Source organism: Melozone crissalis, unplaced genomic scaffold, assembly GCF_028551555.1.
Source record: "Melozone crissalis strain CALT ecotype California unplaced genomic scaffold, PUWL_Pcris_2 ptg000002l_1, whole genome shotgun sequence".
Classification (NCBI taxonomy): domain Eukaryota; kingdom Metazoa; phylum Chordata; class Aves; order Passeriformes; family Passerellidae; genus Melozone; species Melozone crissalis.
In genome coordinates, this window is record NW_026535780.1 from 4,655,435 (window position 1) to 4,681,706 (window position 26,272).

At 43.2% G+C, this 26,272-nt stretch overlaps 1 protein-coding gene across 1 annotated transcript in view; it reads left to right on the forward strand.

Annotated features, from left to right (window-relative positions):
- Positions 1 to 26,272, forward strand: part of COL22A1 (collagen type XXII alpha 1 chain) — a 217,508-nt gene that overhangs the window by 184,651 nt on the left and 6,585 nt on the right. Inside the window, exons 44-61 of the mRNA XM_054281552.1 lie at positions 365 to 409; positions 836 to 883; positions 2,725 to 2,838; positions 3,025 to 3,078; positions 5,180 to 5,233; positions 6,053 to 6,106; positions 7,621 to 7,674; positions 8,971 to 9,024; positions 9,822 to 9,875; positions 10,894 to 10,947; positions 11,521 to 11,565; positions 12,496 to 12,549; positions 13,587 to 13,640; positions 15,406 to 15,459; positions 18,383 to 18,454; positions 20,243 to 20,278; positions 21,187 to 21,231; positions 21,513 to 21,692. Of these exons, the coding sequence (XP_054137527.1) occupies positions 365 to 409; positions 836 to 883; positions 2,725 to 2,838; positions 3,025 to 3,078; positions 5,180 to 5,233; positions 6,053 to 6,106; positions 7,621 to 7,674; positions 8,971 to 9,024; positions 9,822 to 9,875; positions 10,894 to 10,947; positions 11,521 to 11,565; positions 12,496 to 12,549; positions 13,587 to 13,640; positions 15,406 to 15,459; positions 18,383 to 18,454; positions 20,243 to 20,278; positions 21,187 to 21,231; positions 21,513 to 21,692 (1,125 nt within the window). The remainder of the gene's footprint in view (positions 1 to 364; positions 410 to 835; positions 884 to 2,724; positions 2,839 to 3,024; positions 3,079 to 5,179; positions 5,234 to 6,052; positions 6,107 to 7,620; positions 7,675 to 8,970; positions 9,025 to 9,821; positions 9,876 to 10,893; positions 10,948 to 11,520; positions 11,566 to 12,495; positions 12,550 to 13,586; positions 13,641 to 15,405; positions 15,460 to 18,382; positions 18,455 to 20,242; positions 20,279 to 21,186; positions 21,232 to 21,512; positions 21,693 to 26,272) is intronic.

Consider the following 26,272-nt stretch of genomic DNA (forward strand, 5'->3'; position numbering starts at 1 on the left):
TACACCTCAGCAAACAAAAAACCAACCAAACAAACAAATTGATTTTGCTTGTTGACAGGTGCCTTCAGAGATTTAAAGCTTCATCCTTCACACCAGTAAAGTTCATAGTGTTTCCTATCACCAGAAGACAAGCTAAAGCAATTACAGTCTCTGTGTGACTCAAATGAATTTAGCAAAGGTTTGAGAGGATGTTCAAGTTGCAGATATTTGGAGGAGTTTGCTTTCTGTCTCATGCAAGGAGTAGTACTGCTCAGCAGTAGAAAGTAAAATGTGTGCTCGTCCAGATGAGTCAGCAGAGTGCAAGAGCAACCAGGGGGTTATTGTATAATAATTTCACAATATTTTTATTTTTCTTGATCTATAGGGTGTACCTGGAAATCCAGGGGAAAGAGGACCTCCTGGAAAACCTGTATGTAACTTCACTTCTGTGTTACATCTTCCTTTTAACTCAGTTTCCACCTGTACACCTCACCTCAGAAGTGCACTTGGGTGCTTTTCCACTGTTGTTTTTCCCAGCAGAGCAGTAGAAAAAAGACTAAGATCCACTAAAGGCTTAGCTTTGGAATGGTATCAGAACAGCTGGATATTCTGCATGTAAATAAAAGCCAAAATTTTAAAGGCACTTCCTTAGCACCACTGTACAGTACCAGCAAGAACTCATCTCAGGTTCCAATGAAAAGCATTGGTAGGGTAGGATGGGAAGTACAAGTTTGGCCCATTGAATCCTAGACAGGATAAAGAAAACCAGTGAGAATCCAAGAACATGTTCAGGAAAAATTCTTATGTCTTGATGCTTCTTAAAATTGCCTGAAGTAATGAATTTCTCATTCCACAGGGTTCCCCACCCATGCTTACTCCAGAGGACATAAATCTCCTGGTAAAGGTAATCAGCCTTTAATGAGGGTGGGAGTTTATGTCTCTGTTTGATTCAGACCTAACACTCTGTGATGGCAAAATGTCTGAACTACAAGTGCAAAAGGTGTCTTTAAACACTCTTTTGAAGCTCAAGAATGACAAGTCTCCTGCTTGCACTGGTATTGGGACACGAGCTTACAGTGGAGATGAAAATCCCTTCCCCAGCAGTGAAATGACCTAAAAAGTTCTCTGTAACATCTCTAAGGCTTTCTCAGCTCTTCTTGAGGCATGCATTCCAAGGAGAGATAAGCATTATCAAGTTACATTATCTAAACCAGAAAATGGAAACCACTTTAATAAAATGCTGGGTTTTTTCACGTCCACCTTCAACAGTGACTGGAGTAATTTTGGGTAATTGTGGGTAGGAATTGAGTTTGCATTGGGAATCTAAAAGGATGCAGGTAATTAACCCCAGAAATACTTGTGATTCAAAAGTGATAATCTGTCTGCCTTTACTGTCCATGTAGAGAATTTTGGGAGAAATTAGTCAGTCTTTGATAGGTGCTGACTGAAAAATCTCTACAGATTTACATGGGTTAAGTTGTGAGTTTTGTAAGCTGTCTTAAACCTGGCAAGAAATCTTTTCTTATTGATTGAAATAAACAAAAAAATTACCTTCTCTTACCAACCTCATTAACCAGAGGGCCCTTTTAAGATTGCTGCTGTAGAATTACTCTTCACTCCAGAGTTGTCTTTGTTTTGTGGACCCCAGTATTGTTCTGGAGGTTTTACTGTAAGGTGTTTCTTGGGACTTCTGATCTGGACAAGAGCAAGAGACTCATTCTTGGGTACAGGATTGTCATTTTGATGTTCTTTCATTTCCTTCCTTTGGTTCTATTATGGTTAAACACATTTGTGCATTTTTTCTGCTTGGTATTTTTTCACTCCACACTTGGTACAGAAAGCAGCACCTTGAAATCCCAGGTGAAATTAGGGCTCTGCTGTTATGGGTGTTTCTCAAGCACTTACATTGTAAGTAGACAAATGTGGGTGTAGGCACTGAGACTCAGAAGGACAATTTACCCCACAGTTTTGCAACAGATTATTGACAGAGTTGGGTGTTGTAGCAGGGGCTCCTGGCTCTCCACCTGATGATCTGTTTTGTAATATGCTCTTATGGGCAGGATTCCCCCTTTACTGATGGGAGTCTGCCTTTGAAATGGAAATGTCATAGATGGATTCAATTTCCTGAGGATAGCTGGAATGTAAAGACTGCTGAGACCATGCTTCAAAGATGTTTGGAAGGAGGGAGGTAGTGATTCTCCCTGATAAAATTTGGCCAGGACACTGTAACATTCACAAACTCCATTGGATGAGTTGTCCTTAGCCAAGGTGGCTGCTGAATAATTTCTCCTGCAGAACCCTTTCTGACATTGTGTTGCACCTGATTTTTCCCTAGAAACCTGCCCTCTAAGCAGTAACACAGATCTTTCAGCCTGGAGCAGACAAAGGCTTCTAGTGATTTTGTAAATTCAAACCAAGGTTTTTCTTGATAGTCTTTCTAGTTTTCCTGACCTCCCTATCAGGAAAAACTTTTCCTTGGTTTCCTGATCCTAGGTTACCAATTAGGACCTAGAACTGATAGGAAACTTCCCATGGGAGCAGGTGTGAGCTCAGCTGCTGACCCTCACTCTGCTTCACACTGCCCTCATTGGTTCTTTAAGGCAAATTCACCCCAATCCTGAGGTAAAACAGCAAAGGTTTAAGAATTACATCAGCAGCACAGTGCTGCATTCATAGTGGGTGTCCACAGGGTCTGCTAAGTGCCTGCAGCCTATTGCTGACGTGTTCTCCCATGTTCTCTCCCAGGATGTGTGCAGTGAGTGCCCTCCTGGCCCTCCAGGACTGCCAGGCATCCCAGGTTTCAAAGGGGATAAAGGTCTCCGAGGACCACCAGGGAGAGATGGCCAGGATGGGAAACCGGTAAGAGAGCTGAGGGGGTCACCATGCCTGCATCTGCTGGGACCTTGTTCTTCTGTTAATATGGTTGATGGTTTCTCTATAAGATGATCGGCTTTTTTTTCATCAACAATCTGCTGAATCCTTTTTAAAGGCCTCTGGAGTCAATGAACTAAACTAGTGTTTACCTCTGCCTCTTGTGCATTGCAGGGAATTGCTGGTCCCAGAGGTCCTCCAGGCCCACCTGGGCTTGATGGCCCAAAGGTTGGTTGGTTTTCTTCACTTGTCTGATGAAAGCTTATTTGTGACTAATTAGTCACACTAACTATTTTGGGAGCAGGTTACCCAAAGAAGTTGGGAATGCCCCATCTCTGGAAGTGTTAAAGGCCAAGTCGGATGGGGTTTTGAACAGCTTGGTTTAGTAGAAGGTGTCCTTGGCCATAGCATGAGGGATTGTCTCACTTTAATAGTGTCTTCTACCATCCCTTTGTTCACACACAGACAGGCAGCCACATCTAAAAGGCCTGATTCTTCTTGTTGAATTTCATTACATTGATGGATAGACTTGAGAGTAAGTTTCAACTCAAATTAGGTGAGCAAGAAATTAAAGCCTCAGCAGTAGCCACCGTGCCTGTCCCTCTCCTTTTTGAATCTTATGTCCTGGAATCACTTCAGTTAAGGCTGCAATGAGCTGCTGGGCTCCAAACACACCATCTGCCCTGGTGGTCTTACCAACAACTCCAAGTATTTCCTGAAACATAATACAGGAAAAACTTTTAGCTATATGGTGCTGCTTCATGGTCTAGGACATAGGTGAACATAAAACTTCTGTTGTTTGAAGTATTCCAATAATGTCATATTTAAAGCATTTCTCATAAAGAGGGCTGCCACAAGTCTGCTCACAATGCCAGTGCCTGGCCACAGTTAAAACCTTTACAACTGCCTAATGTTAAATAAATCAAAACAAATCAATGAGGGAGAGGTAAGGTGATTTAATGGTCGACCACAGTTTCCTTCAGACATCCTTTCACTACCGACTTACTGTCTAAAATAGCTCCTGCTATTTTAACATCTTTGTATTTGCACTTGTTAGAGTGCAGGACAAGCTAATAGAGTTTCATTAAATAATTTCAGATCTTGCAATTAAAAATGTGGTGGGGAGAGCAGCACAATCTCAAAAGTAAATAGAGTTGATCAAAATGAAAGTATGTTCCAGGATAAAATTTACAAGAGAATTAGTAACCCATAAAGCCAATAACTGACAGAAATGCCAAGCAATCTGAGACATACCTGGCCATCTCTCTGCTGCTTTCTTATATTTCATAAGGAAGCAGAGATTTAACCAGAAAAATGCATAGTTAGGTAAAATAACAGGATACATTTCAAACTGTACATGTACATAAAGTCAAATCAAGTAACTGATAGGTAGTCTAACTTGAATTCAATAAAAACAGTTCTCAAAAAAAAAAAAAAAAAAAAAAGCATTTGAAGACCCCTGGGAAGGAGCAAACACAAGGTCAGTCTTTGTGACTCTTTTCTGCGTATCTTAGGAGGATCCTTGCAGTGGAAAACCCAAATTGTTCTGCACTTTTGACTCTGTGGTATATTGTCCTTACCAAGCTATTAGGTCCTGCTCTGAAAGAAGAGCAGTAGAATTGCAGATCTTTGCTCATGAACAGCTTCATTCCTTCTGGCCATATGCATTAGAGCTCTTTTATTAATAAATTGCAACCCTCTTTCTCCCCTTTGTCTCCTAGCTCTCATGTAGCAAACCAGTGTATTATTTCCATGGCCAGCAATTCATTATTGCTCTGTGCATTGTTCACACCTTGCTCACCTTTACCTCAGCAATTTTCACTGGCTAGTCTTACTGTGAGCACTGGTAATGCACACATGCACATTTAAGTCAGCTGTCTCTGCCTGTGTCTCTAGAACAGAAAGAGGGGAGCAGTTTCTGGTTATGAATTTTCTGGCTGCACCTTAGAAATGCTGGTTTTATTGCTGTTGTCCCTGAAGGGTGTGGGCACCTTTGTTGGGCCAGATGATTCTTTATCAAATGTGATTTAGTGAAGTGCCTAATAACCTGCCTGGTCTTTAAGGATGTGCAATTCATCTTTATGCCTATGATAATAAAACATTAAAAACCAGCTATGCTGGCTCTGCTCAGAGGCCATTTTCTACATATATTCCTGGCTCCAGCACTGGTAGTGAAAGTCTAGAGAAGAATTTAAGAGGAGGGCTAAGAGGGCTCAGTCCTGATTCTTGAGTTTTATTCTTGAATGTCCAAGTGCTTTATGAGAGAGGTCAAAAAGCTGTCACAACACTGAATCTCATTGACTTTCATTGGCTCTTTTTTTATTACTAGGGTGCTAAAGGAGATCGTGGCATGACTGGGGAAGTAGGAGAAAAAGGTGAACAGGTAAAAACAGAGTGTGCTTTCCAGCAGTGCTGTCACTGTGATTGGTCCTTCCTCAGTAACTCCTATGATGCCTGTACAAGAGCATCCTTCTTAGAGGCAGAGGAGGAAGATGGGAGCTCTTCATCACTGACAGACCCCAAATGGGCTCTGTCAAAGAGTGGAACCATAGCTCTACAGATTCCATCCTCATCTCCAATAAAAACTTCCCAGTATCATCTGTTTCCTCACCTCTGGACTGAATGCTTTAAATTTTCTACATTACCTAACACTTCCTCATTTCCTTGGATAATCCCTAGATGATTTCCAGGAGTTCAGGTGTCCATGGGGTGAAAAAGCCAGTGTGTCTGTTTGTCTTAGAAGATAAATGTAAGGAGGACCTCTTTTAGGAGGGACTGAGATGCCACAGGAAAGATGAGAATGGTTTAAATTAAACTTTCATAGTTAATTTTGCCAAGAGCTGAGTCACTGGTTTAAGGTGCAAATCAGCACCTCTTCAATGACATTTTTAGGACATTTTAAACAGGCTTAGTTTCCCAACTGACCTCCTGTCTTGTGCAATTCCACAATATCTGCTCTCATCTGCCATTAGCATAGACTAAAATATGCATGGGAAGAAGTACACCTGAAATTTAACTATGTTATTTTTGAAATGCATGCTTTGAAAACCAAGGTTTGACTTTAAAAAGCCTTTATTCCATTATAATCAGCTCTCTGTGAATTGACTCATTTTGGTGTTACTTCACAATAATCACTAGTTAACTTTTATAAAAGTAGATAGGTGAGTAATACATAAAGAAAGTCTCTGATTTCATTCTGCAGGGCCACCCTGGAATGCCTGGCTTCTCAGGAGCTCCTGGAAACCCTGGTCCACCTGTAAGTTCCTCTGTTGCAAAGATGTTCCTGTAGTTTCTGGCTAATAAAGGATGTTGCAAGCTCCATGTGGTGGAAGGAACCATTCCCATCTGTCTGTGCAGTGAATTTGCATTTTCCAGTGGGTTCCTCATGATCCCCTGAGTGTGATTGAGTTCCCCACTCATGGTAATTGCTATTTAATACATTGGCCACTTTCCACTGATTGCTTCAACTCATTCTGTAAATTGTTGCTAAGCTTCAGTTGCTCTCTTTATACAACATAAAGATGATGATTAAAACTCTTCCATAGGGACTATTTAGTGCATGTATAGGTGCTTTCCTGTATGTGGGGTAAGTTGTTAGTCTAGAACTAGCAGATCTAAGACCATTTTAGTTCTCAGTTATGCACAGTGGCATGAGACAAGATTTTCTCCAATTTTCATTTTGTGGGAGTTACTTTTGAATTAAAAGGCCTTTTACATGTCCCTCTCCATCACAGTCCTCATTCCTAGATTCTGCTGTCTCCATGAATAAAATTATGCTTCTTTGTATTTAAAAATGGGTGATAGTGCAGGATCAGGGATGAGATCACTTGGCTCTCCTGCTGGCTCTCCTGCTTTACTCCCTTCAAATTTGGGGATTTTTTCTGAGTCAAGGACTTTTCTCTCCAAACCACCTTTCATTGCCCAGAGTCATCACTGCTCATATTGCTGCTTACAGTGCAGTTTGGTTCTGCTGTGCTGAGGATGTGCCCCCTTCATCTGTTCTGGGGATCAGCACAGCCTGAATTCCCATTGCACTGACTAAATGACAGGACATACCAGAAAGGGGGATTAGATTAAAATTCTATATTCAGATGGTATCAGTGCCTAAAGGATGCTGGGTGCTTTGCTGCTGTGACAGCACATGAACTTGCTTTGTGAGTGATTTGAGCTCCCATGAGCATTATTTTAGGAGAAGTTAATAACAGACACATTTGCTGTGTCTCTATTAACCTAATACTGCTACAACTACAGAGCTGAACCAGTGGGATTAAAACACTTTAAATTGTCCTATGAGACCTCCTGAACAGACTGACAGCCAAAGGAAAAGTAAAACTGAGCTTGTCAAAACAGAGCAAAATGTGATGTCCCCTATACAGTTTTGTTCTTCAGCTTTTGCTGACTTTTCCCTCTGTCTGCATTGACTTGTGGCTCCAGGAGTTTGCCTGCCACAGTGTGTGCTTCATAATTTCTGCTCTCCCACAGTTGCTGTTCTTCAGAGTTATTTTTGTCATGATTGGCTTTTTCCTACTTGTCCCCTGTTTTCAGAAGGAAGAGCCAAGACCAAACTCAAATATCTGACTATTTCTGGCTTTGGAGGCTGATTGAGTGCAGAGGTTGGCACTGCTTTTCAGTGATGGATGAAGAAATGGAATGAATGTTAAGCTGAGTGATTAAAGAAAGCTCCAGAGTTGCCAGCTATGATATGGAATGTGTTGACAAACATATAAAATGCATTAATCATTAACGTTGTTTCTGCTTTATTTTGTTTAGGGATCAGATGGGGCACCAGGACCAATAGGACCAGCAGGAAACCCAGGAGACATGGTAAGCTCTGAGCTCTGTGCTTGACTGCTGGCTTCACCTGAATTTATGTCTGTGAAGTAAAGCCGAGCTGGCATCCATGCATTGTCCCTTGAAAGCTCCCCAAAATATTCAGCCTGCAAATAAAAGTTCCACAAATAACCACAGGTTACTGTTCTAGCACTTTTTTTACTCACCAATGAAATTCCAAGTTAGCCAGAAGATAGTCCAGCCCATGGGACCTCTGTGGAGGTTTTTGTACCTCTTGTCTGCCTCTCCTTGCTATTAACATCTCTTAGCTGCCAGAACAGGATTTCTAAATCTGTTAGGATGCTTCATGACCTAAGGCTGATACCTGAACTCTGTGTGGGGATTGTCAAAATATAACCAGCAACCTGTTCAAGGATGTCACAGCACAGACTGCTGAGATGCTGGAGCCTGGCACTATTTCCTGGCACCACAAAAAATACCAGTACAGGTATAACTTTTTGAGAAGCCCATGAAGAATTTTGGCATTGCTGTTTCATTTTAAGGGTTTTCAGATGCTTCTATGTGAATGCATCAGAAAATCCTGGGAGAAACAGGTAATCTGATTGATGCTAATTTCAGTTTGAAAAGTTGAAAATGAACTTTCCCTAAAGAATACTCCCTATTGAGTTGGAACGGTGTAAAACTGTGTAATTCCACTATAGATTTCTAGAGCAAGGTTTCCTAAGGGACAAGGTGCCTTTTGCAGAGCCATTTCACAACCTGAACTTCATCATAAGTAAACAGTGATGGTCCTTCTGATGGCTGTTATGAAATCAGTGAGCATTCTCAGAGAGGCCAGAGATGAAATGAACAGGCTGGCTGAAATTCCATTTCAAATGGATGATAAGATTGTGACACTGTGAAAGATCTGGAGTGATATTGTCCAGTCCTGTGGGGTAAGGAGATTTCTTGAGATGGTCAGCAAGGCACTTCTGGTAATTACTCATTTAAAAGGTATGAAATACACATCTGCTTCCTGGCAGGACTCCTCACCCAGGAAGTTAAGGATGAAATATTAAATATAATTAAGCTTCAGAAAAAAAAAAATCTGAGTGATTTCAGAGGTTTCTCAATTGGAAAGAACTCAATAATAGTGAATTTTTTGTGTTTAAAGAGAGCCATCCATTCTAAAATAGAAGGAGTTCAAGAAAATTTCATAGACTGTGTGACATGGGCTACAAGACCACCTTCTCACAGTTGTCTCATCAGACTCTACATGTGATAAATCTTCATCTGATAGAAGCCTCTGAGGAACTTGCCTGACCCTCAGTGTTTGTTCTTTCTTTCCAGGGCAAAGATGGTCCCCCAGGTCCACAGGGCCCACCAGGACTGCCTGGACTTCCAGTGAGTGTGATTAAGCTCCTTCTAATTCAATACATTAAATTATTCATGCACACATAGGTATGTAAAACAAAGGGGTGACACTCCTGAGGTGCTTTGAGAGCCATGCATGGTCTGTAGCAGTGTCTGTCATGCTGATGCAATGTCCTCGTTCCAGGACAGTATTTGTTTTGTTCCAGGATCTGTTTTTGATCACTTTAAAGCAAAGTGTTAATAACAATGTGAATCAGGACTGTTCATTGCTTGTCTTCTCACTGGAAGGAATACTCTTATACAGAGCACAGAAATCAAGTTATAACTCCAGTGTAAGGGCACAAGGATTCAAAGACTGGGGCATTGACTTTATCTGAATCCAGTCAAAATTATTCCTTTGCACTGACTCAGATTCAAGTGCACCTTGGGCATAGACTCCTCTCTTCTGGAAAATGTAACAGTACAACATTTTTTGATTTTTTTAATCTGTCATAAGGATAAAGCCAGAGATAATTCTACTGTAAAGTAGCCTACCTGAAGATAATGGCATTATAATGATTTATAACAGTTGGTTTTAGAATCATGATTTAAGATTGTTGGCCTGCTCACCTTGCTGGACAGGGAAATATTGCCATATGGGAAAGGGAAAGAGGTTATGCCATTACAGGGTGTAGCAGGGAGAGGTTTATGACTGAGCTATAGAAGTAGGGAGGGTTTGGAGATTTAGGCAAACATAAGCATGTCATGATGAGCATACTTCTCACACTGACAAAACCCCCACCAATCATCCTTGTCAATTTTACCCTGTTTTGCATTTCATTTTACAGGGCATTGCTGGGAATGATGGCAAAGATGGCAAACCAGGATCTCTGGGGGAGCCGGTAATGTCATTTAAAACTGTTTTGCTCAGTCAATCAGAAGCTGCATCCAGTTGTTGTTTTTGAAGCTGCCTATCTATGGACTCCTTAGGGGGAACAAGGAGCCTGTTTGCACATCTGTTTTTAACACCAGAAGAACTGTATTGTCGTGAGCAATTTATAGGCATGACACATGAGCAATCTTGAGAAGAAACTGTGTTCTTTTACTTTTACAACTACCATAAATACACTAAAACTTAGTGACTCCACTTTTACAGGTCTTAAACACTGCAGAGAAAGAAGGTTGTCTTGTAACATTAAGCCTAGTGATCCATCCTTTTGATAGAAGTTTATGGGGCATAAAAAGTTTAGAGGAGTCTTTAAAGAAGCTTTTTTCTGGATTGCTCTGAGACAGTTCTGTTGCCCAGAATTAGAGTTTATATTTGATTTTCTCTACTTAGTCTATTACTTGCATTTGCTGAGGGAAAAAAGCTGAGCTACAAAGTTAGCTAAAAGGCCATGTTAATAAATTTGGCAGTGGATGTAATTTCTTGCAACTGTGTGTGTTACATGAAGAATGTGCTTCAAGTATCAGGCATTGTCAGCCTCTTCCTGTGACTTGCCAAATGGGACTTAGTGGTTTTGGGAACAGCCAAAGGCATTAGGATAACTGCTAGGTAGAGGAGTGCTTCTCACAGAAGCTGCAGATAGTTTGTGTTTGCACCAAACCATTTCTGTGTGCAGATGCTAATTCTGCATGTGCTGATTAGGTGTTGGTGCAGCTCTGACACTGCAAACGTGTGCCAATCCAGAGCTGTGAGGTGCCTCAGGAGCTCAGAGTGCAGGTGACAGAGCAGCTCAAAGTGTGTTTGGGAAGGTCTGTCCCTGCTGCTCTCCCTGCAGTCTTAAACTCTGCTGGACAAACCCTGGGCACTCACAGTTCTCAGTGATGTTGTGTCTGAGGGAGGGGATTGGGAGGTTTCCAGCAGCAGTGAGATGGACCTGGGGCTCTCTCTAACACGAGCATTATTGTTTCCCACAGGGAAAGCCTGGAGAACAAGGGCTGCCAGGCCGGGAAGGTGCCAGAGGATTGCCGGTGAGTGCTGCTCTGAAGTGTTCCACCCACTCACCCGCTGTACTGTAGTCAGGGAGCATTTCTTGGGATCATGAGGTTCTTTACTGATGCAAACATATAACCAGTCCTGGCATTGGGACTAAATAAAATATATAAATAAGCAGCAACAATAGAACAGAGACATTTCTAAATCCTTCACATTGGAGAACAGTAAATCCCTAATCTAGAAATTAAAGCATGTAACCTCATGCCACGCCTCCACCAGAAGTCACAGCTGTAGCCCTTGTGTTCTGTTACAGATCCTCTGAAAGAGTGGGGACAGTAAAGTTTAGGGTTAAATGATATATTGGCTGGACACACCAGGGATACACAGAGCACAGCCTTGGTTTTACAGCTCAAGGAGCTGTGGAAAACTTTTTCTGTGATGTGGCCCTGCCTAATTGCTCCCTGGGACACAGCTACTCAATGCTGACCAGTCCCTAGTAACTTTTGGCAAATCTGGAAAGGGTATTAAATGAACATTCAAGCTAGAGTTTTCTTAGTTTTTCCTGCATCAGGGTGATGGATAATTATTGATTTCATTCCCTTGTGTAGGGTTTCAAAGGACAGAGAGGAGATACAGGTCCCCCAGGTCCCCGGGTAAGTAACAGGTACCTCATGCACAATCCTTTGGAGAAAGATTGTGGGAATTGAAATTGCCTTTTCTGAGGCAGTAGGTAAAAATGATGACAGCATTTCATGTGGCTGATGACAGTGTTTTCAACTGTGGGCCACATCTATGGCACAAAAATGACAGCAGCTGGCTTCATTCGCTCTGCTGAACTTCTGATTCCAGGAAAGGTGAGGCAGCTGGTGGAGCTCAATCCTCTGATGCTCCCTTTGAGATACTCCTTTGTGAGTAAGTCTCAAGGATGTCTCCATGCCACATCCTTCTGGTAAAATGCTGGCAAAGTGAGGACCCCTACTGCACTTGTTGGACAAGTGCTAGCTCTCCTCCACAAATGCTGAAGAAGTGCAAAATAAGTTCAAGTACAAAACTTACAGAAAAGTGAATAGAAATGTCCCTTTGGCTTAGTTTCATGTGGATCATAAAACCCAAACCTCAAGTCCTGCATGAAAAGTTGTTCTCCACTCTGTTTGGAGCTCCTTGGTTTAAAAGGGGGAATACAAAACTGATTGTTCTTCTACGTAATCCTGCCTTTTTTACAGGGAAATAAAATTCTCTGCTTTCAGAAGCTTATGTGAAAAATCCAGTGCTGGAGATCCTCATCTCTTCCTCATTATGATAGCTTCTGTATCATGGATGTGTTGGTGGTTTTCAGTGCCTGCAGTAGCAGTAGCAAATAATTTGCTGGAAAGCAGAGCATTGCTGTGTGCATCACTTACAGGAGATGTTTCTGAGTTATTTTTATAAGATGTATGTCATATAAGATGAACGAGGCTCTTGCTGGCTTTAAAAAAATTTTCACTGAGCTCAGTCACACCGCAGAAATCCCATATCACTTCTAGTGGTGATACTGGTCTGAATTTGACCTTGAGCTGATCTCTTCCCTTTTTGCTGAATTGCAGGGGGAGCCAGGTGTGACGGGTCCTGCTGGTCGTGAGGGGCCACCAGGGAAAGATGTAAGTGCACTATTTTGAGCAGAAATGAATCTCCTTCTCCCAGACAAATGAAAATTTTAATTCACAGTGACCCTGACCTGAAACAGCTGCAGAAACTCCAATAAAGGGTGAATTACTGCAGGGAATGATTTGTGCAAAGATCATTAGGGGAAACCAAGAATTAGAGGGCCTTTGTCACTGCTCAGCTGCTGGCACTAAAATGTCAGCTATATCTTTGGGTAAGCAGAGAAAGCAGCATTGTGTGAAACCCAGGCTATGCTTGGTAGCCATGGACCTGTCTTCTGGCACCCATCTCTGAGCAGAGCTCTGCTCTGCAAGTCCCACCAGGCCAGGCTCTGTCACGCTTCCTCTGCCACAGCTGCACCTGACTGACTGTGTCGCTCCACTGAAGTTTGGGAAATACCTATGGAATAAGTTGCTGCTGCTCAGAGGAAAGAAAGATGGTACAAACAGTTCCTCTAGCATGACTAGTGTCAAGTGCAGTCACATAACAGAGTCCTGGGAGGGAGCAGCTGACGTGGGATCCTGCAGCAGCTGCCGAGCAATGTTCTGAGCAGCTGATGTGCCACTGCCATGGGACCTGGAGAGTTAGCTTCTCATTTGCACCCCTTTGTGTCACTGGAAGCTGGTGTGCTGAAAATGGTACCCTATAAAGCAAAATGTAGGGCAGACCAAAAGGAACCCCTCGGAGGAGATGGAGGCAGCTCTGAAGCCTCCCTGCAGAGAGAATAGGCTTGTCAATTCTTGAGAAATTTCAGAGAATCTCTGTCCCTAAGAAATACAGCTTTAAGATAATCTGATAATAACCTGATAGAAATGGTTTCTGCCTGTAATCAGGTTGCATTTAGTGGTAGGTGTTTAAAATTCAAAGGGTTGATCTTCCTCATAAATAACTGAAAGAGGGTGGTGGGATTCCTTTAATCCTGTTTTCCCTAATACGTGAACAGTGTAATTTAGCAGGAGTATTTTAAAATGTTTGTTCACTTGCCTCTGTGCCAGATCTTTCTCAGTCATCATAATACTTTTCTTCCTTTCAGGGTGATCCTGGTCCCATAGGACCACAGGGCCCTCGAGGGCTCCGAGGGCAGCCGGTGAGTTCTCTCTCCTGACAAGGAGAACCATAATAGTCTAGAGGTCCATAATAGTTCATGGAATGGTTTGGATTGGAGGGAACATTAAAGATAACGTAGTTCTAACCCCTTGCCCTGGAAAGGGATGCCACCCACTAGACCAGCTTGCTCAGAGCCCAATCAAGCCTGGCCTTGAAAACTTCCAGGGAAGTTGTGTATGGTGGGAATGTTCTGTAGTCCAGAACTCTGGCTTGAAAGAAGAGAGTTTAGGAAGATTCAGATAATGTTTGATTAAAACACTTTGCCTTTCAGAAACACAAATAAGAGTAATATTGCTAGGAACTGATGATGACTTATAATAGTGCAAGGGACTGATGGTTGCTGACTGAGTGGGAAGAACAGTTCAATGGATTCTGTCAGGATGCAGAGTCAGAAATACTCATATTTCAGTCCTGCCTCTGGGATCCCACTCACTTCTCACATGGTCTCAGTTTTCAAAGGTAGACACTCACTGTGGGCGCCCAGGCTGAGTTTTGTGGGGTCCAGTTGTGATGCTATTCACCTGTACTATTTTATTACAGCTTCAGTGGAGAAATAGAAATCTAGTTGACATTTCAAAAAGTTTCATTTGGGATGGCTCAGAAATTACTTTTATTAGTTTCACAGGGTTTAAAATTCTGTCTTAGAAATTAATCCTTATCAAATCTGAATCGTTATCTCTGTTGCTGAACCAAGGCACATGTTTAGTGTGTTGCAATGAGTGAGTTCCTTTCCTCTGTGGAAGACCTGGTGGTGAAACAGATTCCACAGCATGATTGTGGGGGGGAAATGCTGACTCAGCAATGCCAGGAGTTGGAGCAGCCGGTCCCTCCAAGCTGGGGGGGTTGGGGTTAAGATTAGACCGAAAGAACATAAGGAGACCTCCTGTGTCTACCTCATAATTGATCTCATTACTCCTGTGCTGCTGGCATCACTCACTATCGTGTCATGCCCCTGCACAACACTGGCAGTGAGTAAAAATATTTGAAGAGATAGAAATCATCATAACCCCAAGCCACAGTCTTCTTTGCAGAAGAGTTACTCGTATGTTGGAGGCCAATGTATCAGTTTCTCTTGTTCTTCCTTTTCTTTGTTTTTTATCTAAAAAGGAGTGTGAGGTATGATTTTGAATATTGACAGTACAAGGGCTGGTCTTTATGGTCAGCTCCAGTGAAGGGAAAGACTCTGAATGTTGAGTTGAAAAAAAAGGAGTGTAAAACCTAATCTCACCAAACTTTGTGTATGATTAGCTCAGCTGCTTTCTTAAGGAACAATGAGAAACAGGTTCTTTTAAGGGATGATTTGGCTCATTCTGAATTGTCTGGTGTCAGGTATCTGTCAAATGTTAGAACAAGTGTTTCTCTCCATTCCCCAAAAAAGGGGAAGTCTGAGATGATTTAAAAGTCTTGTGTGAACAGTGGTGACCTGGAGCAGCCAGAGGAGGTGGCTCCATCCACCCAGAAGGGTGCTGCATATGATAAGGACAAGGGTGCAGGGAAGGAGAAGTGCTGGTTTGGTCCTCCTCAGACCTTCTGATTTGGGTCCACATATTGATTTTTTTTTCCCTGAGATCAGCCATGCAGTCAGGGATGCAGAAGCTGTGAGGTCAGTTGGAAATAAGATACTTCACAGTCTGTCAGGAGAGGAGACTGAACAATGCTAAAGAAATCCCTGCTGGTGTAGGTGTAGCTGAATATTTCTAGTTTTAGCATGCATTACATCACTAACCTTTTTTATTTTGACACAGGGCAAAAATGGAGTGCCTGGATCTGCAGGAGAACCTGGCCCAGCTGGTATCCCAGTAAGTACCACAAAGGGAGACTGGTGCAGCCAGGAAAGGTGACTGATGAAGTGTAGGTGGAGTGGATTAGTGTAGCTGGTTACCATCCCTGAGGTTTCCATGTCTGAAGATGGGTGATCTGAAAATCAGTAGCTGGCCACAATTTTGAAGGGTGTTTGGCTACGTTCCTGGAATTGAGATGCTAGCTGGGTCATCACTTTTCCCAGTGAAAGTTAAGTGTTCACAGCAAATGGAAATGATTGATTGCCTAGCATGGAAAAAAGATTGGCATGCCTCATCTTCACCAGTGGATTGAATTTTGCCAAGCAGAGAGCATGCAGCCAGCAGAGAGTTGTCACAAGGAAGGAGAGGGCCTCGGGGAGTTGGCTGGCTGCCATTGAGGGAGAGTGGCAGCAGAAAAATCCTCTCAGGCACTTGAGGGAAGAGCAGACAGCGGGCAGTAAACCAGGATCAGGAAGCATAATGAAACTCCCCTGAGTCCATCCTGTAAGGAAGAACAGCTTGGGAATGAAGAGCTATAAGAACGACGGTGGTTTGGTTGTTTTTTGTGTTTTTTCCTCTGTTCTGCTGCTGAAAATTGTCCAGAATTCAACAAATCCATGCAAACATTTCTTTGTGCCCAGTAGCATCAATCACAATTCAGAGCTCTTCCCTCTCTTTGCCCATGGAGACAGTACAGCTTGCTGGACTGTGGGATTAACAGGAAAACAAAGGCAGAGCAGGAGGAATGTGAAAAGCTGCAGCAGGGCTTCACTCTTTGTGACCTTGCAAAGTCATAAAGCCACTTCAGCCTCGCCACAGACTTGTGCCCTGATCAAGCATCTGCAGAGATGTCTCAGAGAAGCAAACACCACAGAATCACAGAATCACCAGATTGGAAGAGACCTACAAGATCATTGACTCCAACCCATGCCCTGACACCTCAACTAAACCATGGCACTGAGTGCCACATCCAGTCTTTTTTTAAACACATCCAGGGATGGTGACTCCAACCCCTCCCTTGGGCAGACAATTCCAGGACTTTATCACTCCTTCCATAAAATAATCTTTCCTCATATCCAACCTATATTTATTTCCCTTGGTGCAACTTGAGACTTGACTCTGTTCTGTCAGTTGTTGCCTGGAGAAAGAGACCAATCCCTTTCAGGAAGTTGGTTTCTGACTAGAACCACCTTTCAGGAAGTTGTAGAGGGTGATAAGATCACCTCTGAGTCTCCTTTTCTCCAGGCTAAGCACTCCCAGCTCCCTCAGTCATTCCTCACAGGGTTTGTGTTCCAAGCCCCTCACCAGCCTTGTCACCCTTCTCTGGAAGTGCTCAAGCATCTCAACATCCTTCCCAAACTGAGGGACCAGCACTGGACACAACCTTTCTGTGTGGGGAGGTGGGACAGGATGCTGCAGTCTGAGAGCCCTTCTGCATCAAAAAAAAGTGCCACAGGCTTTTTGTCCTTGACATAAGCTCTTACCTTCCTGAGACTACTGCCATTGCTTCTTGCCCTGTGGATCCTTGCTCTTGCCTTTTCAAACTTATTCTCTCATTTTTGTTACACCTACCCTTGTTCCCAATTCCTATCACTGTTTTTTTTTTACCTTCTGGGTCTTTCTCAGGTCACTGTGGCTTTGGGATGCCTTGTGAATGCCAATTGGAGATTATTATTTTAATCATCATAATGTTATCACAGTATCTATGTGATGTGACCCAGGGACTCACAGGCAGCTTCCTGCACAAACAGCACCACAGCAGCCTTTGCTCCAGAGGATTTAGAGTCCAAAAATAACATAGGAGATTGAAAAAGGATAAAGTCAGATGGATGAGAAAGGGGAAACAATGAGACAGTGTTGGTCAGCAGAACAGACAGTCATCTCATCATTATCATTCTCTGTCATTAAAATGAATCCTCTCCTTTTCATAAAGGTTATTATGGGAAGTGTCTCCTTGTGCTGTACATAAATCCATTTATTTTGAAATGCACTAATTTCCTTCACAGTGTGGTGTGACAAGCCAATATTTTATATTTCTGTGTTGAAAAAAAGGAAGGTGAGGAAGGTTATCATGGCAATAAGGATTTTTTTTTCCACCTTCACCATTGTTGACTTGAAATCACAAGGTAAAACCTGCCAGGAGCCTTTTCCTTTTACATTTGCTGTTTGACAAGTGCCCATCACAGTTCACACTTGCTCATGATTAAGCCCACACACAGCAACACAATCCAGCCCCTGAAATCTTCAGGGCAAGTTACACACCCCAAATCCATGTGCTTTGTGCCTGAAAGGCTCATTGGTGCTCACTTTGCATGAGTTTTACTCTAAGAAGAAAAAGGGCTGTGTTCCGAACCAAAATTAGGGGACAAAGTTCTGAAAATAAAGGTTAAACTGAGAGTTAAAACCGCATCAGAAGTGTGCATGAGACAGTTCTGTATCATGAGCTGTCATTTCAACTGCCCTGATCTGCAAGGAAAAAGGGACAGTTTGACAGAATATGACAAGAGATAAGTGAAAGAGATATAGATTGAACCTGGAAATAAAGGCAAAGGAGAAGCCCTGTAGCTGTCTGTTGGTTGTATTCTTGGATTTGAGCAGTATGACCACCTGCACTGTTTCCCTGTCATCACCCATCACAGCATTTCTGCTCTCAACACCCCCTTATAAACCATGTGTCACCACAACAGCCCTGGAACACACCTCCTTGCCCCTGCCATAATTGTCCCTTTTCATCTTCTCCCAGGGACCCTGAAGAGCTTATTAATAAGGCAACCACAGTGCCTGCACCCTGCTTTTATAAAATACTTTGTTCTTCCTTGTCATTTTGGGAGTCCTGCTGCTAAAATGAAATTTCCCAGTTCCAGTGTATCTGTAAATGAATGTTCTTGGAAAGAGGTGTTATGAAAAGGTGTGCTAGTGTCTGTCTCATTTCTGTCCTAAGGGTCCCAAAGGAAATAAAGGAGAAACAGGCAGCCCAGGACTCCCTGGCTTTATAGGACCCCGAGGACCACCTGTGAGTATGTCTGGGGATGGATTAGATCCTCTCTTTACCTGATTTTAAAGGTTAGAGAGGAAGATAGGACATGCTTCTCTTCAGTTAGGTAAAAAAAAAGCATAAGCAGGATGTATACCAAATCCAGAAGCCATAAAATTTTACTTCCAAAGGAAACTGGACTGCAAAACCAGCATTTTTCATATGGATGAGCAACCATAATCTCATGTATGGAGCTGGTACCTGCCAGTCAGCCCTGATAATGTGTGCATTAATCAGAATGCTTCAGTAGTCTTCTTAATACAGGTATGGGGTATTTAAGTTCTCAGACTACACCTCTGCATGAACCTTAGATGGGCTAAATAGGGAAATTGTGAGTGCTGTATTATTAGTGCAAATTCACTATTGATACAGGTATTTCTGATACTATTCTGAAGGAAATTCCTTTGTTGCCAGCAACAGAGGTACATTGCAATTAAAGCATTCATATATCTCCCAAAGTGATCTAAAATAATAAATAATAAACCTATACCATGACATTATCACAGCCTCAGAATTCAATCTCTTTGCAAGGTGAGTAAAAGATCTTAAATTCCACTAGAAGGATGGAAAAAGTGATTGCTAGGTAATTTTTTTTTATTTCTAGATTTGTTGTGACAAAAAATGATAATTTAAAAGATTTTTGTATGTCTCTAGCAGAGCTGAATCTTCCACAGGATGATTCTTTTTTTCCTTCTGTATTTTTTATAGTTAAATTTTATGATTAGGAAGGTTTTAGATGAAAAGAGGAGAAATAAATATTTCTCTGGACAATGAATTTTAAGCAGCAAACATGGTATCCATTTAAAACTGAAATGGGCCTAAGGAAAACTCAAGTGAGTTTAATGCAGCCTTATTTGGATCACACATCTCTGATTAGTTCATTCTTCATGGAGATGTGTATGGGTGCTAACACAGCTGAAGATGTTATGTTTCCAAGGGAAAATATCATGTTACAGATATGATCATGTGTGTTGGCTGCAATCAGACTTAGAAAGTTGTTTTTTTTCTATACATGATATGGGAAAGTGGCCAGAATTTCAGCACCAATTAGGTTAATGTTCACTTTGCTTTACCTGCAGTTCAGGACTGCAGTGATTTTTTTTTAATTGAAATACTAAAATGGAAACTATATGGTCTAATTTTTACATTAAAAATGCAAAAAAAAAAAGATATGTGTAAATAATTCTACAAGGGTACTTATTGAAATTAAGATTATTTAATACAGTTCTGAAAGACAAGTGAGCACTTAGCTTAAAATTCTTTAAACCTCTGTGTATGTTTTTCCAGCTGGTGTAATACAAGATGGTACTTCTACTGACAAAATTTACTTCACTTACATCTTCAGACTCTTATGGGTATAATGCTGATGCCATTATACTTATGGGTGTAATGCTGGTGCTCCTTAAGTTAAACAAGACCATATAAAGTGTATGAAACTTCGGGAATTGTTGGTAAGAAAAAGGAGCAAAGTGTGTTGGAAGCAGGAACACACAGTGAAAGATCTGCCCTCAGCTGGTTTGTTAGAAATTACTTCCTGTTATTTATATTTACATGGGATGCAAATTCACTAAAAAATGCTTTCCAAATAGCAGGATGTGTCTATCCAGGAATGACCAATAGCAGTAGGATAAGGATAAATCATGCAAACCTGCTACTGTGTAGAAAAAACTTGTTTTGTTAACACAAAGCAACACTTATGAGTATTAGGTAGAGTCTTTCTTCCAGCTCCTCCAGTGTGATGCTAAATCCACTTTCTGTGTGTCTTAGGGAGAACCAGGAGAGAAAGGTCCTCCTGGAAAAGAGGTAAGTTAAATTCACAGTTGTTTCAATATAAGACTGGTGTCACAGGGAAAAAAATCATCAAGGGTGTTACCAGGGTTGAAACAAATTGTTGTTTTTTTCACAGAATGATTTGGGTTGGAAGGGATCTTAAATATCATCTATTTCCACCCACCCTGCCGGGGGCAGAGACACCTTCCACTAGACCAGGTTGCTCAGAACCCCATTCAACCTGATTTTTCAACCATTCCAGAGATGGGACATTCACAACCGCTCTGGACAACCTGTTCCAGTGCCTCACCACCCTCACAGTGAAAAATTTCTACCAAATATCACCCTTTCTGATTGTGAAGCCATTTACCTCTTGTTTTGTCACTACAGTCCCTGACAAAAAAGTTCGTCACCATTTTTCTTATAAACCCCCTTTTAATTCTGGAAGGGACTCTGAGGTTCCCCCAGAGCCTTCTCTCCTTCAGGCTGAGTAACCCCAGCTCTCTCAGCCTGAATCCACAGAAGAGGTGCTCCAACCCTTTGGGCATCTTTGTGACCTCATTTGAGCATCTTTGTGGCCTCATTTGAGCTTCTCTAACAGGTTCATGGCCTTGCTTATATTCTGGCATCACAGCTGGGCACAGCACTCCAGGTGGGGTCTCACCAAAGGGGAGTGAAGAAAATCACCCTCCTAAACCTGCTTGTCATGTGGTTGGGGCGGGGGCTTTTGCTGTTTTTTGTTTGTTTGGGTTTTTTGTTTGGTTGGTTTTTGTTTTGATTTATTTTTCTTTTGAGAGCAAAAGAGAAAGCTCTCAGTAAACTGTGGGGTTGTCATGGAAATAAATTTTCCTGGGGTCACAGGAATCATTACAAAGGCATATGTTTCATTATTTACTCTTATTATGGATGGTTCTTTTATGCTTACCTTTATTTTCTTGCAGGGCACACCAGGGAAACAGGGTGCAATTGGCTCCAAAGGAGAGAGGGTAAGTTGGAGAACATTACCAGTTATTTGATTATGATGAAATAAAGAGAGCTATTCTGAGTTAGGGCCTGGGGGCAGAGGTCATTCAAAAGTGAAGCCAGTGCTTCTCAGTCTTCCAGGTCTCTTTAATCATTCTCCATCAGAACAATTTGTGATTCATTTGTAGTGCACCAGATGTTGCACTCAGCAACTTTGCCAGCTCAGCTGTGAGTGTTTCTCTGTGTTTGGAAATCAAAAGTTTGCTTCTTATTTTGTGGTGGTAATGTCCTTCTCTTCACTTAGGGAGAGCCTGGCATCAAAGGTGAAAAAGGCCTTCGAGGAGAAAAGGGTCCTCCAGGTGATCCTGGGATACCTGGTCACAAGGGCCATCCGGGACTGATGGGTCCCCATGGACCTCCAGGAGACACTGGGCAAGTTGGTCCTCCCGGTCCTCCGGGGCAGCCAGGATTTCCAGGACCAAGGGTAAGGTTGCCAGAAAAAGGCTTTGTACAGTAATTTTGTTGCCACAGGGATCAGAAAAGTGCCTCAGAGTACATTGAGGATGACAGAAACTGGAGCAGGAGTATGTTTTAATGGGGAGGCAGAGCTTTTAGCTTTTAATACCCATAAAGGGGAGCTGTAGCACATCTCAGGGAATCATGGAATCATAGAGTGGTTTGGGTTAGAAGAAACCTTGAAGACCATCAGTTCTACCCCCCTGCCAGGGTTAGGGACACCTTCCACTAGACCAGGTTGCTCCAAGCTGTGTCCAGCCTAGCCTCAGACGCTTCCATGGGTGGAAATTAGGAAAGGCTTATGTGGATGTTGACTTGTACTTCAGGGGAGCTAAATAATCCAGACTCATAGTCAGTGTGTCCAGTTGCTGACAGTTTTTACCCCTAAATGCCTAAATCCATTCCTGTGGTATTGGCCTTGGCATTGGAGTGTAAAAAAAGATTCTTTCTATGAGGACAATAATGTGTAGCACTTCATACAGAGGACTAACACCTTCCTCTGCTGCTGGTTGTTACGAGAGAAAAAATGCTGAGCTGTGGAAAGGTCACTGCTCTATTCCTGGAAGTCCTGTAGTCAGCTCATCAGAATTCATGAAATACTATTTTTGTTTAATATTCTCCCTCTTTTTTTTTTTCCTCCCCCCTGTTGGGAAACAGTCTCACTACTGAGAATGCCTGAGGGTGGTTTATGTTGCAGAATGAGAAAAACTACCAACAGCAGTGAAGCCACTGTGCCCACCCTGAGGATGAATTGGAGATCATCTCTGAGGAGAATAAACAGAGAATAATCTCTGATGTAAAAACTGACTAAATTTTAGACAAAGCATTTCTTCGTGTTTGAAATCAAGTGATGATTATGGAAACTTAATTTAACTAATGTGGTTAAAACTTGAAAAGATAATTTGTAAGCCTTTAAATTATGCTCTGCAATTATGTTTACTTAGTGGGATATACACTAAGAGCCATCAAAAATGCTTAGTACTTAATAATAAAATTGTTTCTTTTGTCACCAGTGACACATCTTTTTCTCATGCAAAATTTGTGTCAGGAAGGAGGCGGTAAATGGACCAACTCTGTATTTATCAGCTATGCTATTGATTAAAATTGAAATGTCACTTAGCTATTTAATAAGATATCATTTTTTAATGAAGAATAACTTCTGATTCAGAAGAACTCACTAGGTTTTCATAAACATAGAGAACACAAACTGCATCTTTGTATGTTAAAAGTGTGAGGGAAAAGCAACACTTTTGCAAGCAGTTGATGCACAAAAGAATGTAGTCTTTAGGTTGACCAGAAGTATTTTCAGAACTGACAGAAATGCAAAGAATTCTTTTAGCCAAAAAAAATGAAAAGTGTATTTCGAGTGGAACATCTCACTTTCTGATTTATAAAAGAAAATACTCGATCTTTCTGCTTGCAAATGGTTTATTGTTTAAGCATGGCTACAATTTTCTTTTGAAATCTTGCAAAGGCAAGAGCCTGACAGCCCTAAAACCTCTTTTTATTTATTATTTACAATCTCTCACCTATCAAAAATGCTTTCATAATTTTTTTAGTTGCATCATCCAGAGTTGTAGTTCACATTACTTTGAGTTTTTACAGCTATTACAGCTCTACAACAGCAGAAGTACAAAAGAATTAAGAGAAAAGATGAAAGATACTGTGCCTTGGGAGCTGGGTAGGGGGCCAAGGCCAGACAGCCACATGCCCTGTCTCTGTTCAACAGCCTGAAATCAGACAAAACTTTCTACTGGTTTGGAAGAATAGGTATCATATGCATAAACTGGCTTCTGTTTCCTGAGATAAGGCCTGCTGGCAGGGGATACATCCAATATGAGTGTTTTCAGGAAGTCCAGATAGCCAGCATTAGAACCTTTGGAGCACATGCACTCTCTGCAAGGAAACATGCCATGATGAAAAAGAACATAGTATCTCCACTGTGATCTGGTAGGGGAGAGATGTTTCCTAATGTGACTTCTGCAAATTCTCCTATGAGTGCATAGGAAGGAGATTTTCTTAAGGATGGTGATGGGAACAGTGCTTCAACTAGTGCCCTCAGACCAGGCTCCCTGCTTAAACCATTGACCCATGGTTTGCCAGAAGGCTGGAAACTGAGAATGCCTTTTGGGTCTGTTCCCACAGCACATTCCTGGAAAGGCTGTCAGCCCAGGGCTTGAGCAGGGGCACTCTTGGCTGGTTTAGGAACTGTCAGGATGACTGTGACCAGAGAGTGAAGGGGAATGGAGCTGCAATGCATTGGCATCCAGTCACTATTAGTGCCCAGTCCTGTTCAGTGTCTGTCCTGCTGATGTGGGCAAGGCCATCAAGGGTACCCTCAGCAGTAAATTTGTGATGACACCAAGGTGGATGGAGTATCTGATGGGTAGGAAGGCTCTGTTGGGGGGATGTAGACAGGCTGGATGGATGATGTGAACCCAGTGGAATGAGGTTCAAGAAGAATGAGGCCTGGGTTCTGCCCTTGTGTCCCCCCAAGGCCCTGCAGTGCCCCAGGCTGGGGGCAGAGCAGCTGGAAGGCTGCCCAGTGGGAAAGGCAGGAGCCGACAGTGGCCAAACGTGAGCCAGCATGTGTCCACTTGGCCAAGGAGGCCAGTAGTCTCCTGGCCCTCTCTGTCAGCATTGTGTGGCCAGCAGGACCAGGGTGGTGACTGTCCCACTGTGCTGGGCACAGGGGAGGCCACACCTCGAGTGCTGAGTGCAGATGTGTGACCCAATTAAGACGCCATTAGTGTGACATGCTGATGCGCCAGTTCAGGTGCCAATGAGATCATCTACCAAAGTTAACAATGGGGATTTTATTTTAAAATGAATATGGGGTAGAGTGAGATGGAAAGAAGGGGAAAACAGAGGGTAAGGGAGAGATGAAGCAGAATACAATCTGAGACACTTGGATCCAGCAGCATCCTGTCAGTCTGTCCTCACGGTGTGCTTCTCCGTTCTGGGGACCCCAGTTGTTTTCTTGGAAGTGTTGGTGTTCCAGGGTCAGCACCTTTCTCCATTCCATATTGGGGGTATTCAGGGAGCCATTTTCCTATTTTCCATGTGAAAGGAGAATGGGCATGCTTTCAATTGCCTGCAATGCTAAGGCCCAAGGAGCATTTCTCAGCTCCTAATGCAGCCTGAGGGATGCAGCCCTTAATGCAGACTGGGCCTGGAGCCAGCTTCTGTGGGATTCTACAGGGCAGTGCTGTCACCCTTCTTCAGCCAGCTCTCCTTGACCAGGCTGCCTTGCTGCAGGCTTGGGGATAAGGGATTCTGGCTGGCAGCAGGACCTACCTTTGGCAAGTGGTACCCTATGGGTGAGCAGTCATCTCCTAGGAATCCGCCTGGTGCTGGCCCCGGGCTCACTCCTCCAGCTGCCCCCTGAGGCAGCTGAAGGAGAAAAGTCCACGCAGAGCCCGCCGGGCCGTCTTGGCCATGGAGCACCATCGCCGAGGGGCCGGGGGCTGTGGGACTGTGGCTGTGCCAGCAGTGGAAGCAGGGACCTGGTGTACCAGGGGCTGAGCAGGCACTGGGCAAGCCCCTGCCAGCACATCAGCCCCACAGGGCTTTTCCTGGGGAGGGGCGGCCTGGGCACAGCCAGCCTCCATGCCTGCTGCATCGGCCTCCTCCGCGGTGTCAGCAGGCGAGGCACAAACCACAAATATCTCTGAGTCTTCCAACAGTGCCATGGGGAAAGGCTCACTGTGCCCCTCCTCACAGGGATCCCTGTCCAGGGGATAAGCTGCTAGCTCTGCTCCCTCCTCTTGCAGTGAGAGGGACAACTCGCTGTCTGGCTCACTGTCCCCCTCTCCTGCACTGTCTCTGTCAGGGAGCTCTTCTTCCTCCCGCTCTGCCATCAGCTGGTCTAGCCGAGTGTCCATGGACAGCGCATCCTTGCTGTTAAAGAGAGACCACATCTCTTCAAACTGGTCAGGAGGGACGAGCTGTGCATAGCTTTCGGTCTCTCCTGTACAGTTTTTGGTCCAGCTGCAAAGTCTGTGCTGGACCCAGGGACTTTCTGCATCAAGGGAGGAGAGGATGTCTTTTTCCAACTTCTCCAGCTCCCCTGCCTTGATTTTCAGATGATCAGAATCATCTTCAGGCCCCATGCACATCAGCTTGCCATGTGTGGTTTGCTCTGGCAGCTGATGAGTTCCCCTCTCCTCATAGGAACTTCGAGATGAGGGAGAAGTTGAGAAGCATGAGGTTTCCTCAGCCTCTGACATGGGGAAAAAATCACTCTGCCCCTTGTCCCAGGGATCTTTGTCCAGGTCAGAATTTGCTGCCTCTGAGTCTTCCTCACTGAGTGGAAGAAGCAATGCACCCTGTGGGTGCATGGATGTGTCACTGACAATGGAGGGCCATGGAGAGGTGGCAAGTCTGACACGGAGAGTCTTTTTGGCCGTGTGACTGTGCCACTGAGGGGCACTGAGTGCCCACCCTCCAGGCTGTCCTCCTGTATTCCATGTCCTGTGGGTTTCCATGAAATGTCCTGTCTAGGGATGAGTCTGTCCCAGTGTAGGGGCGTGACGGTCACCCATGTGA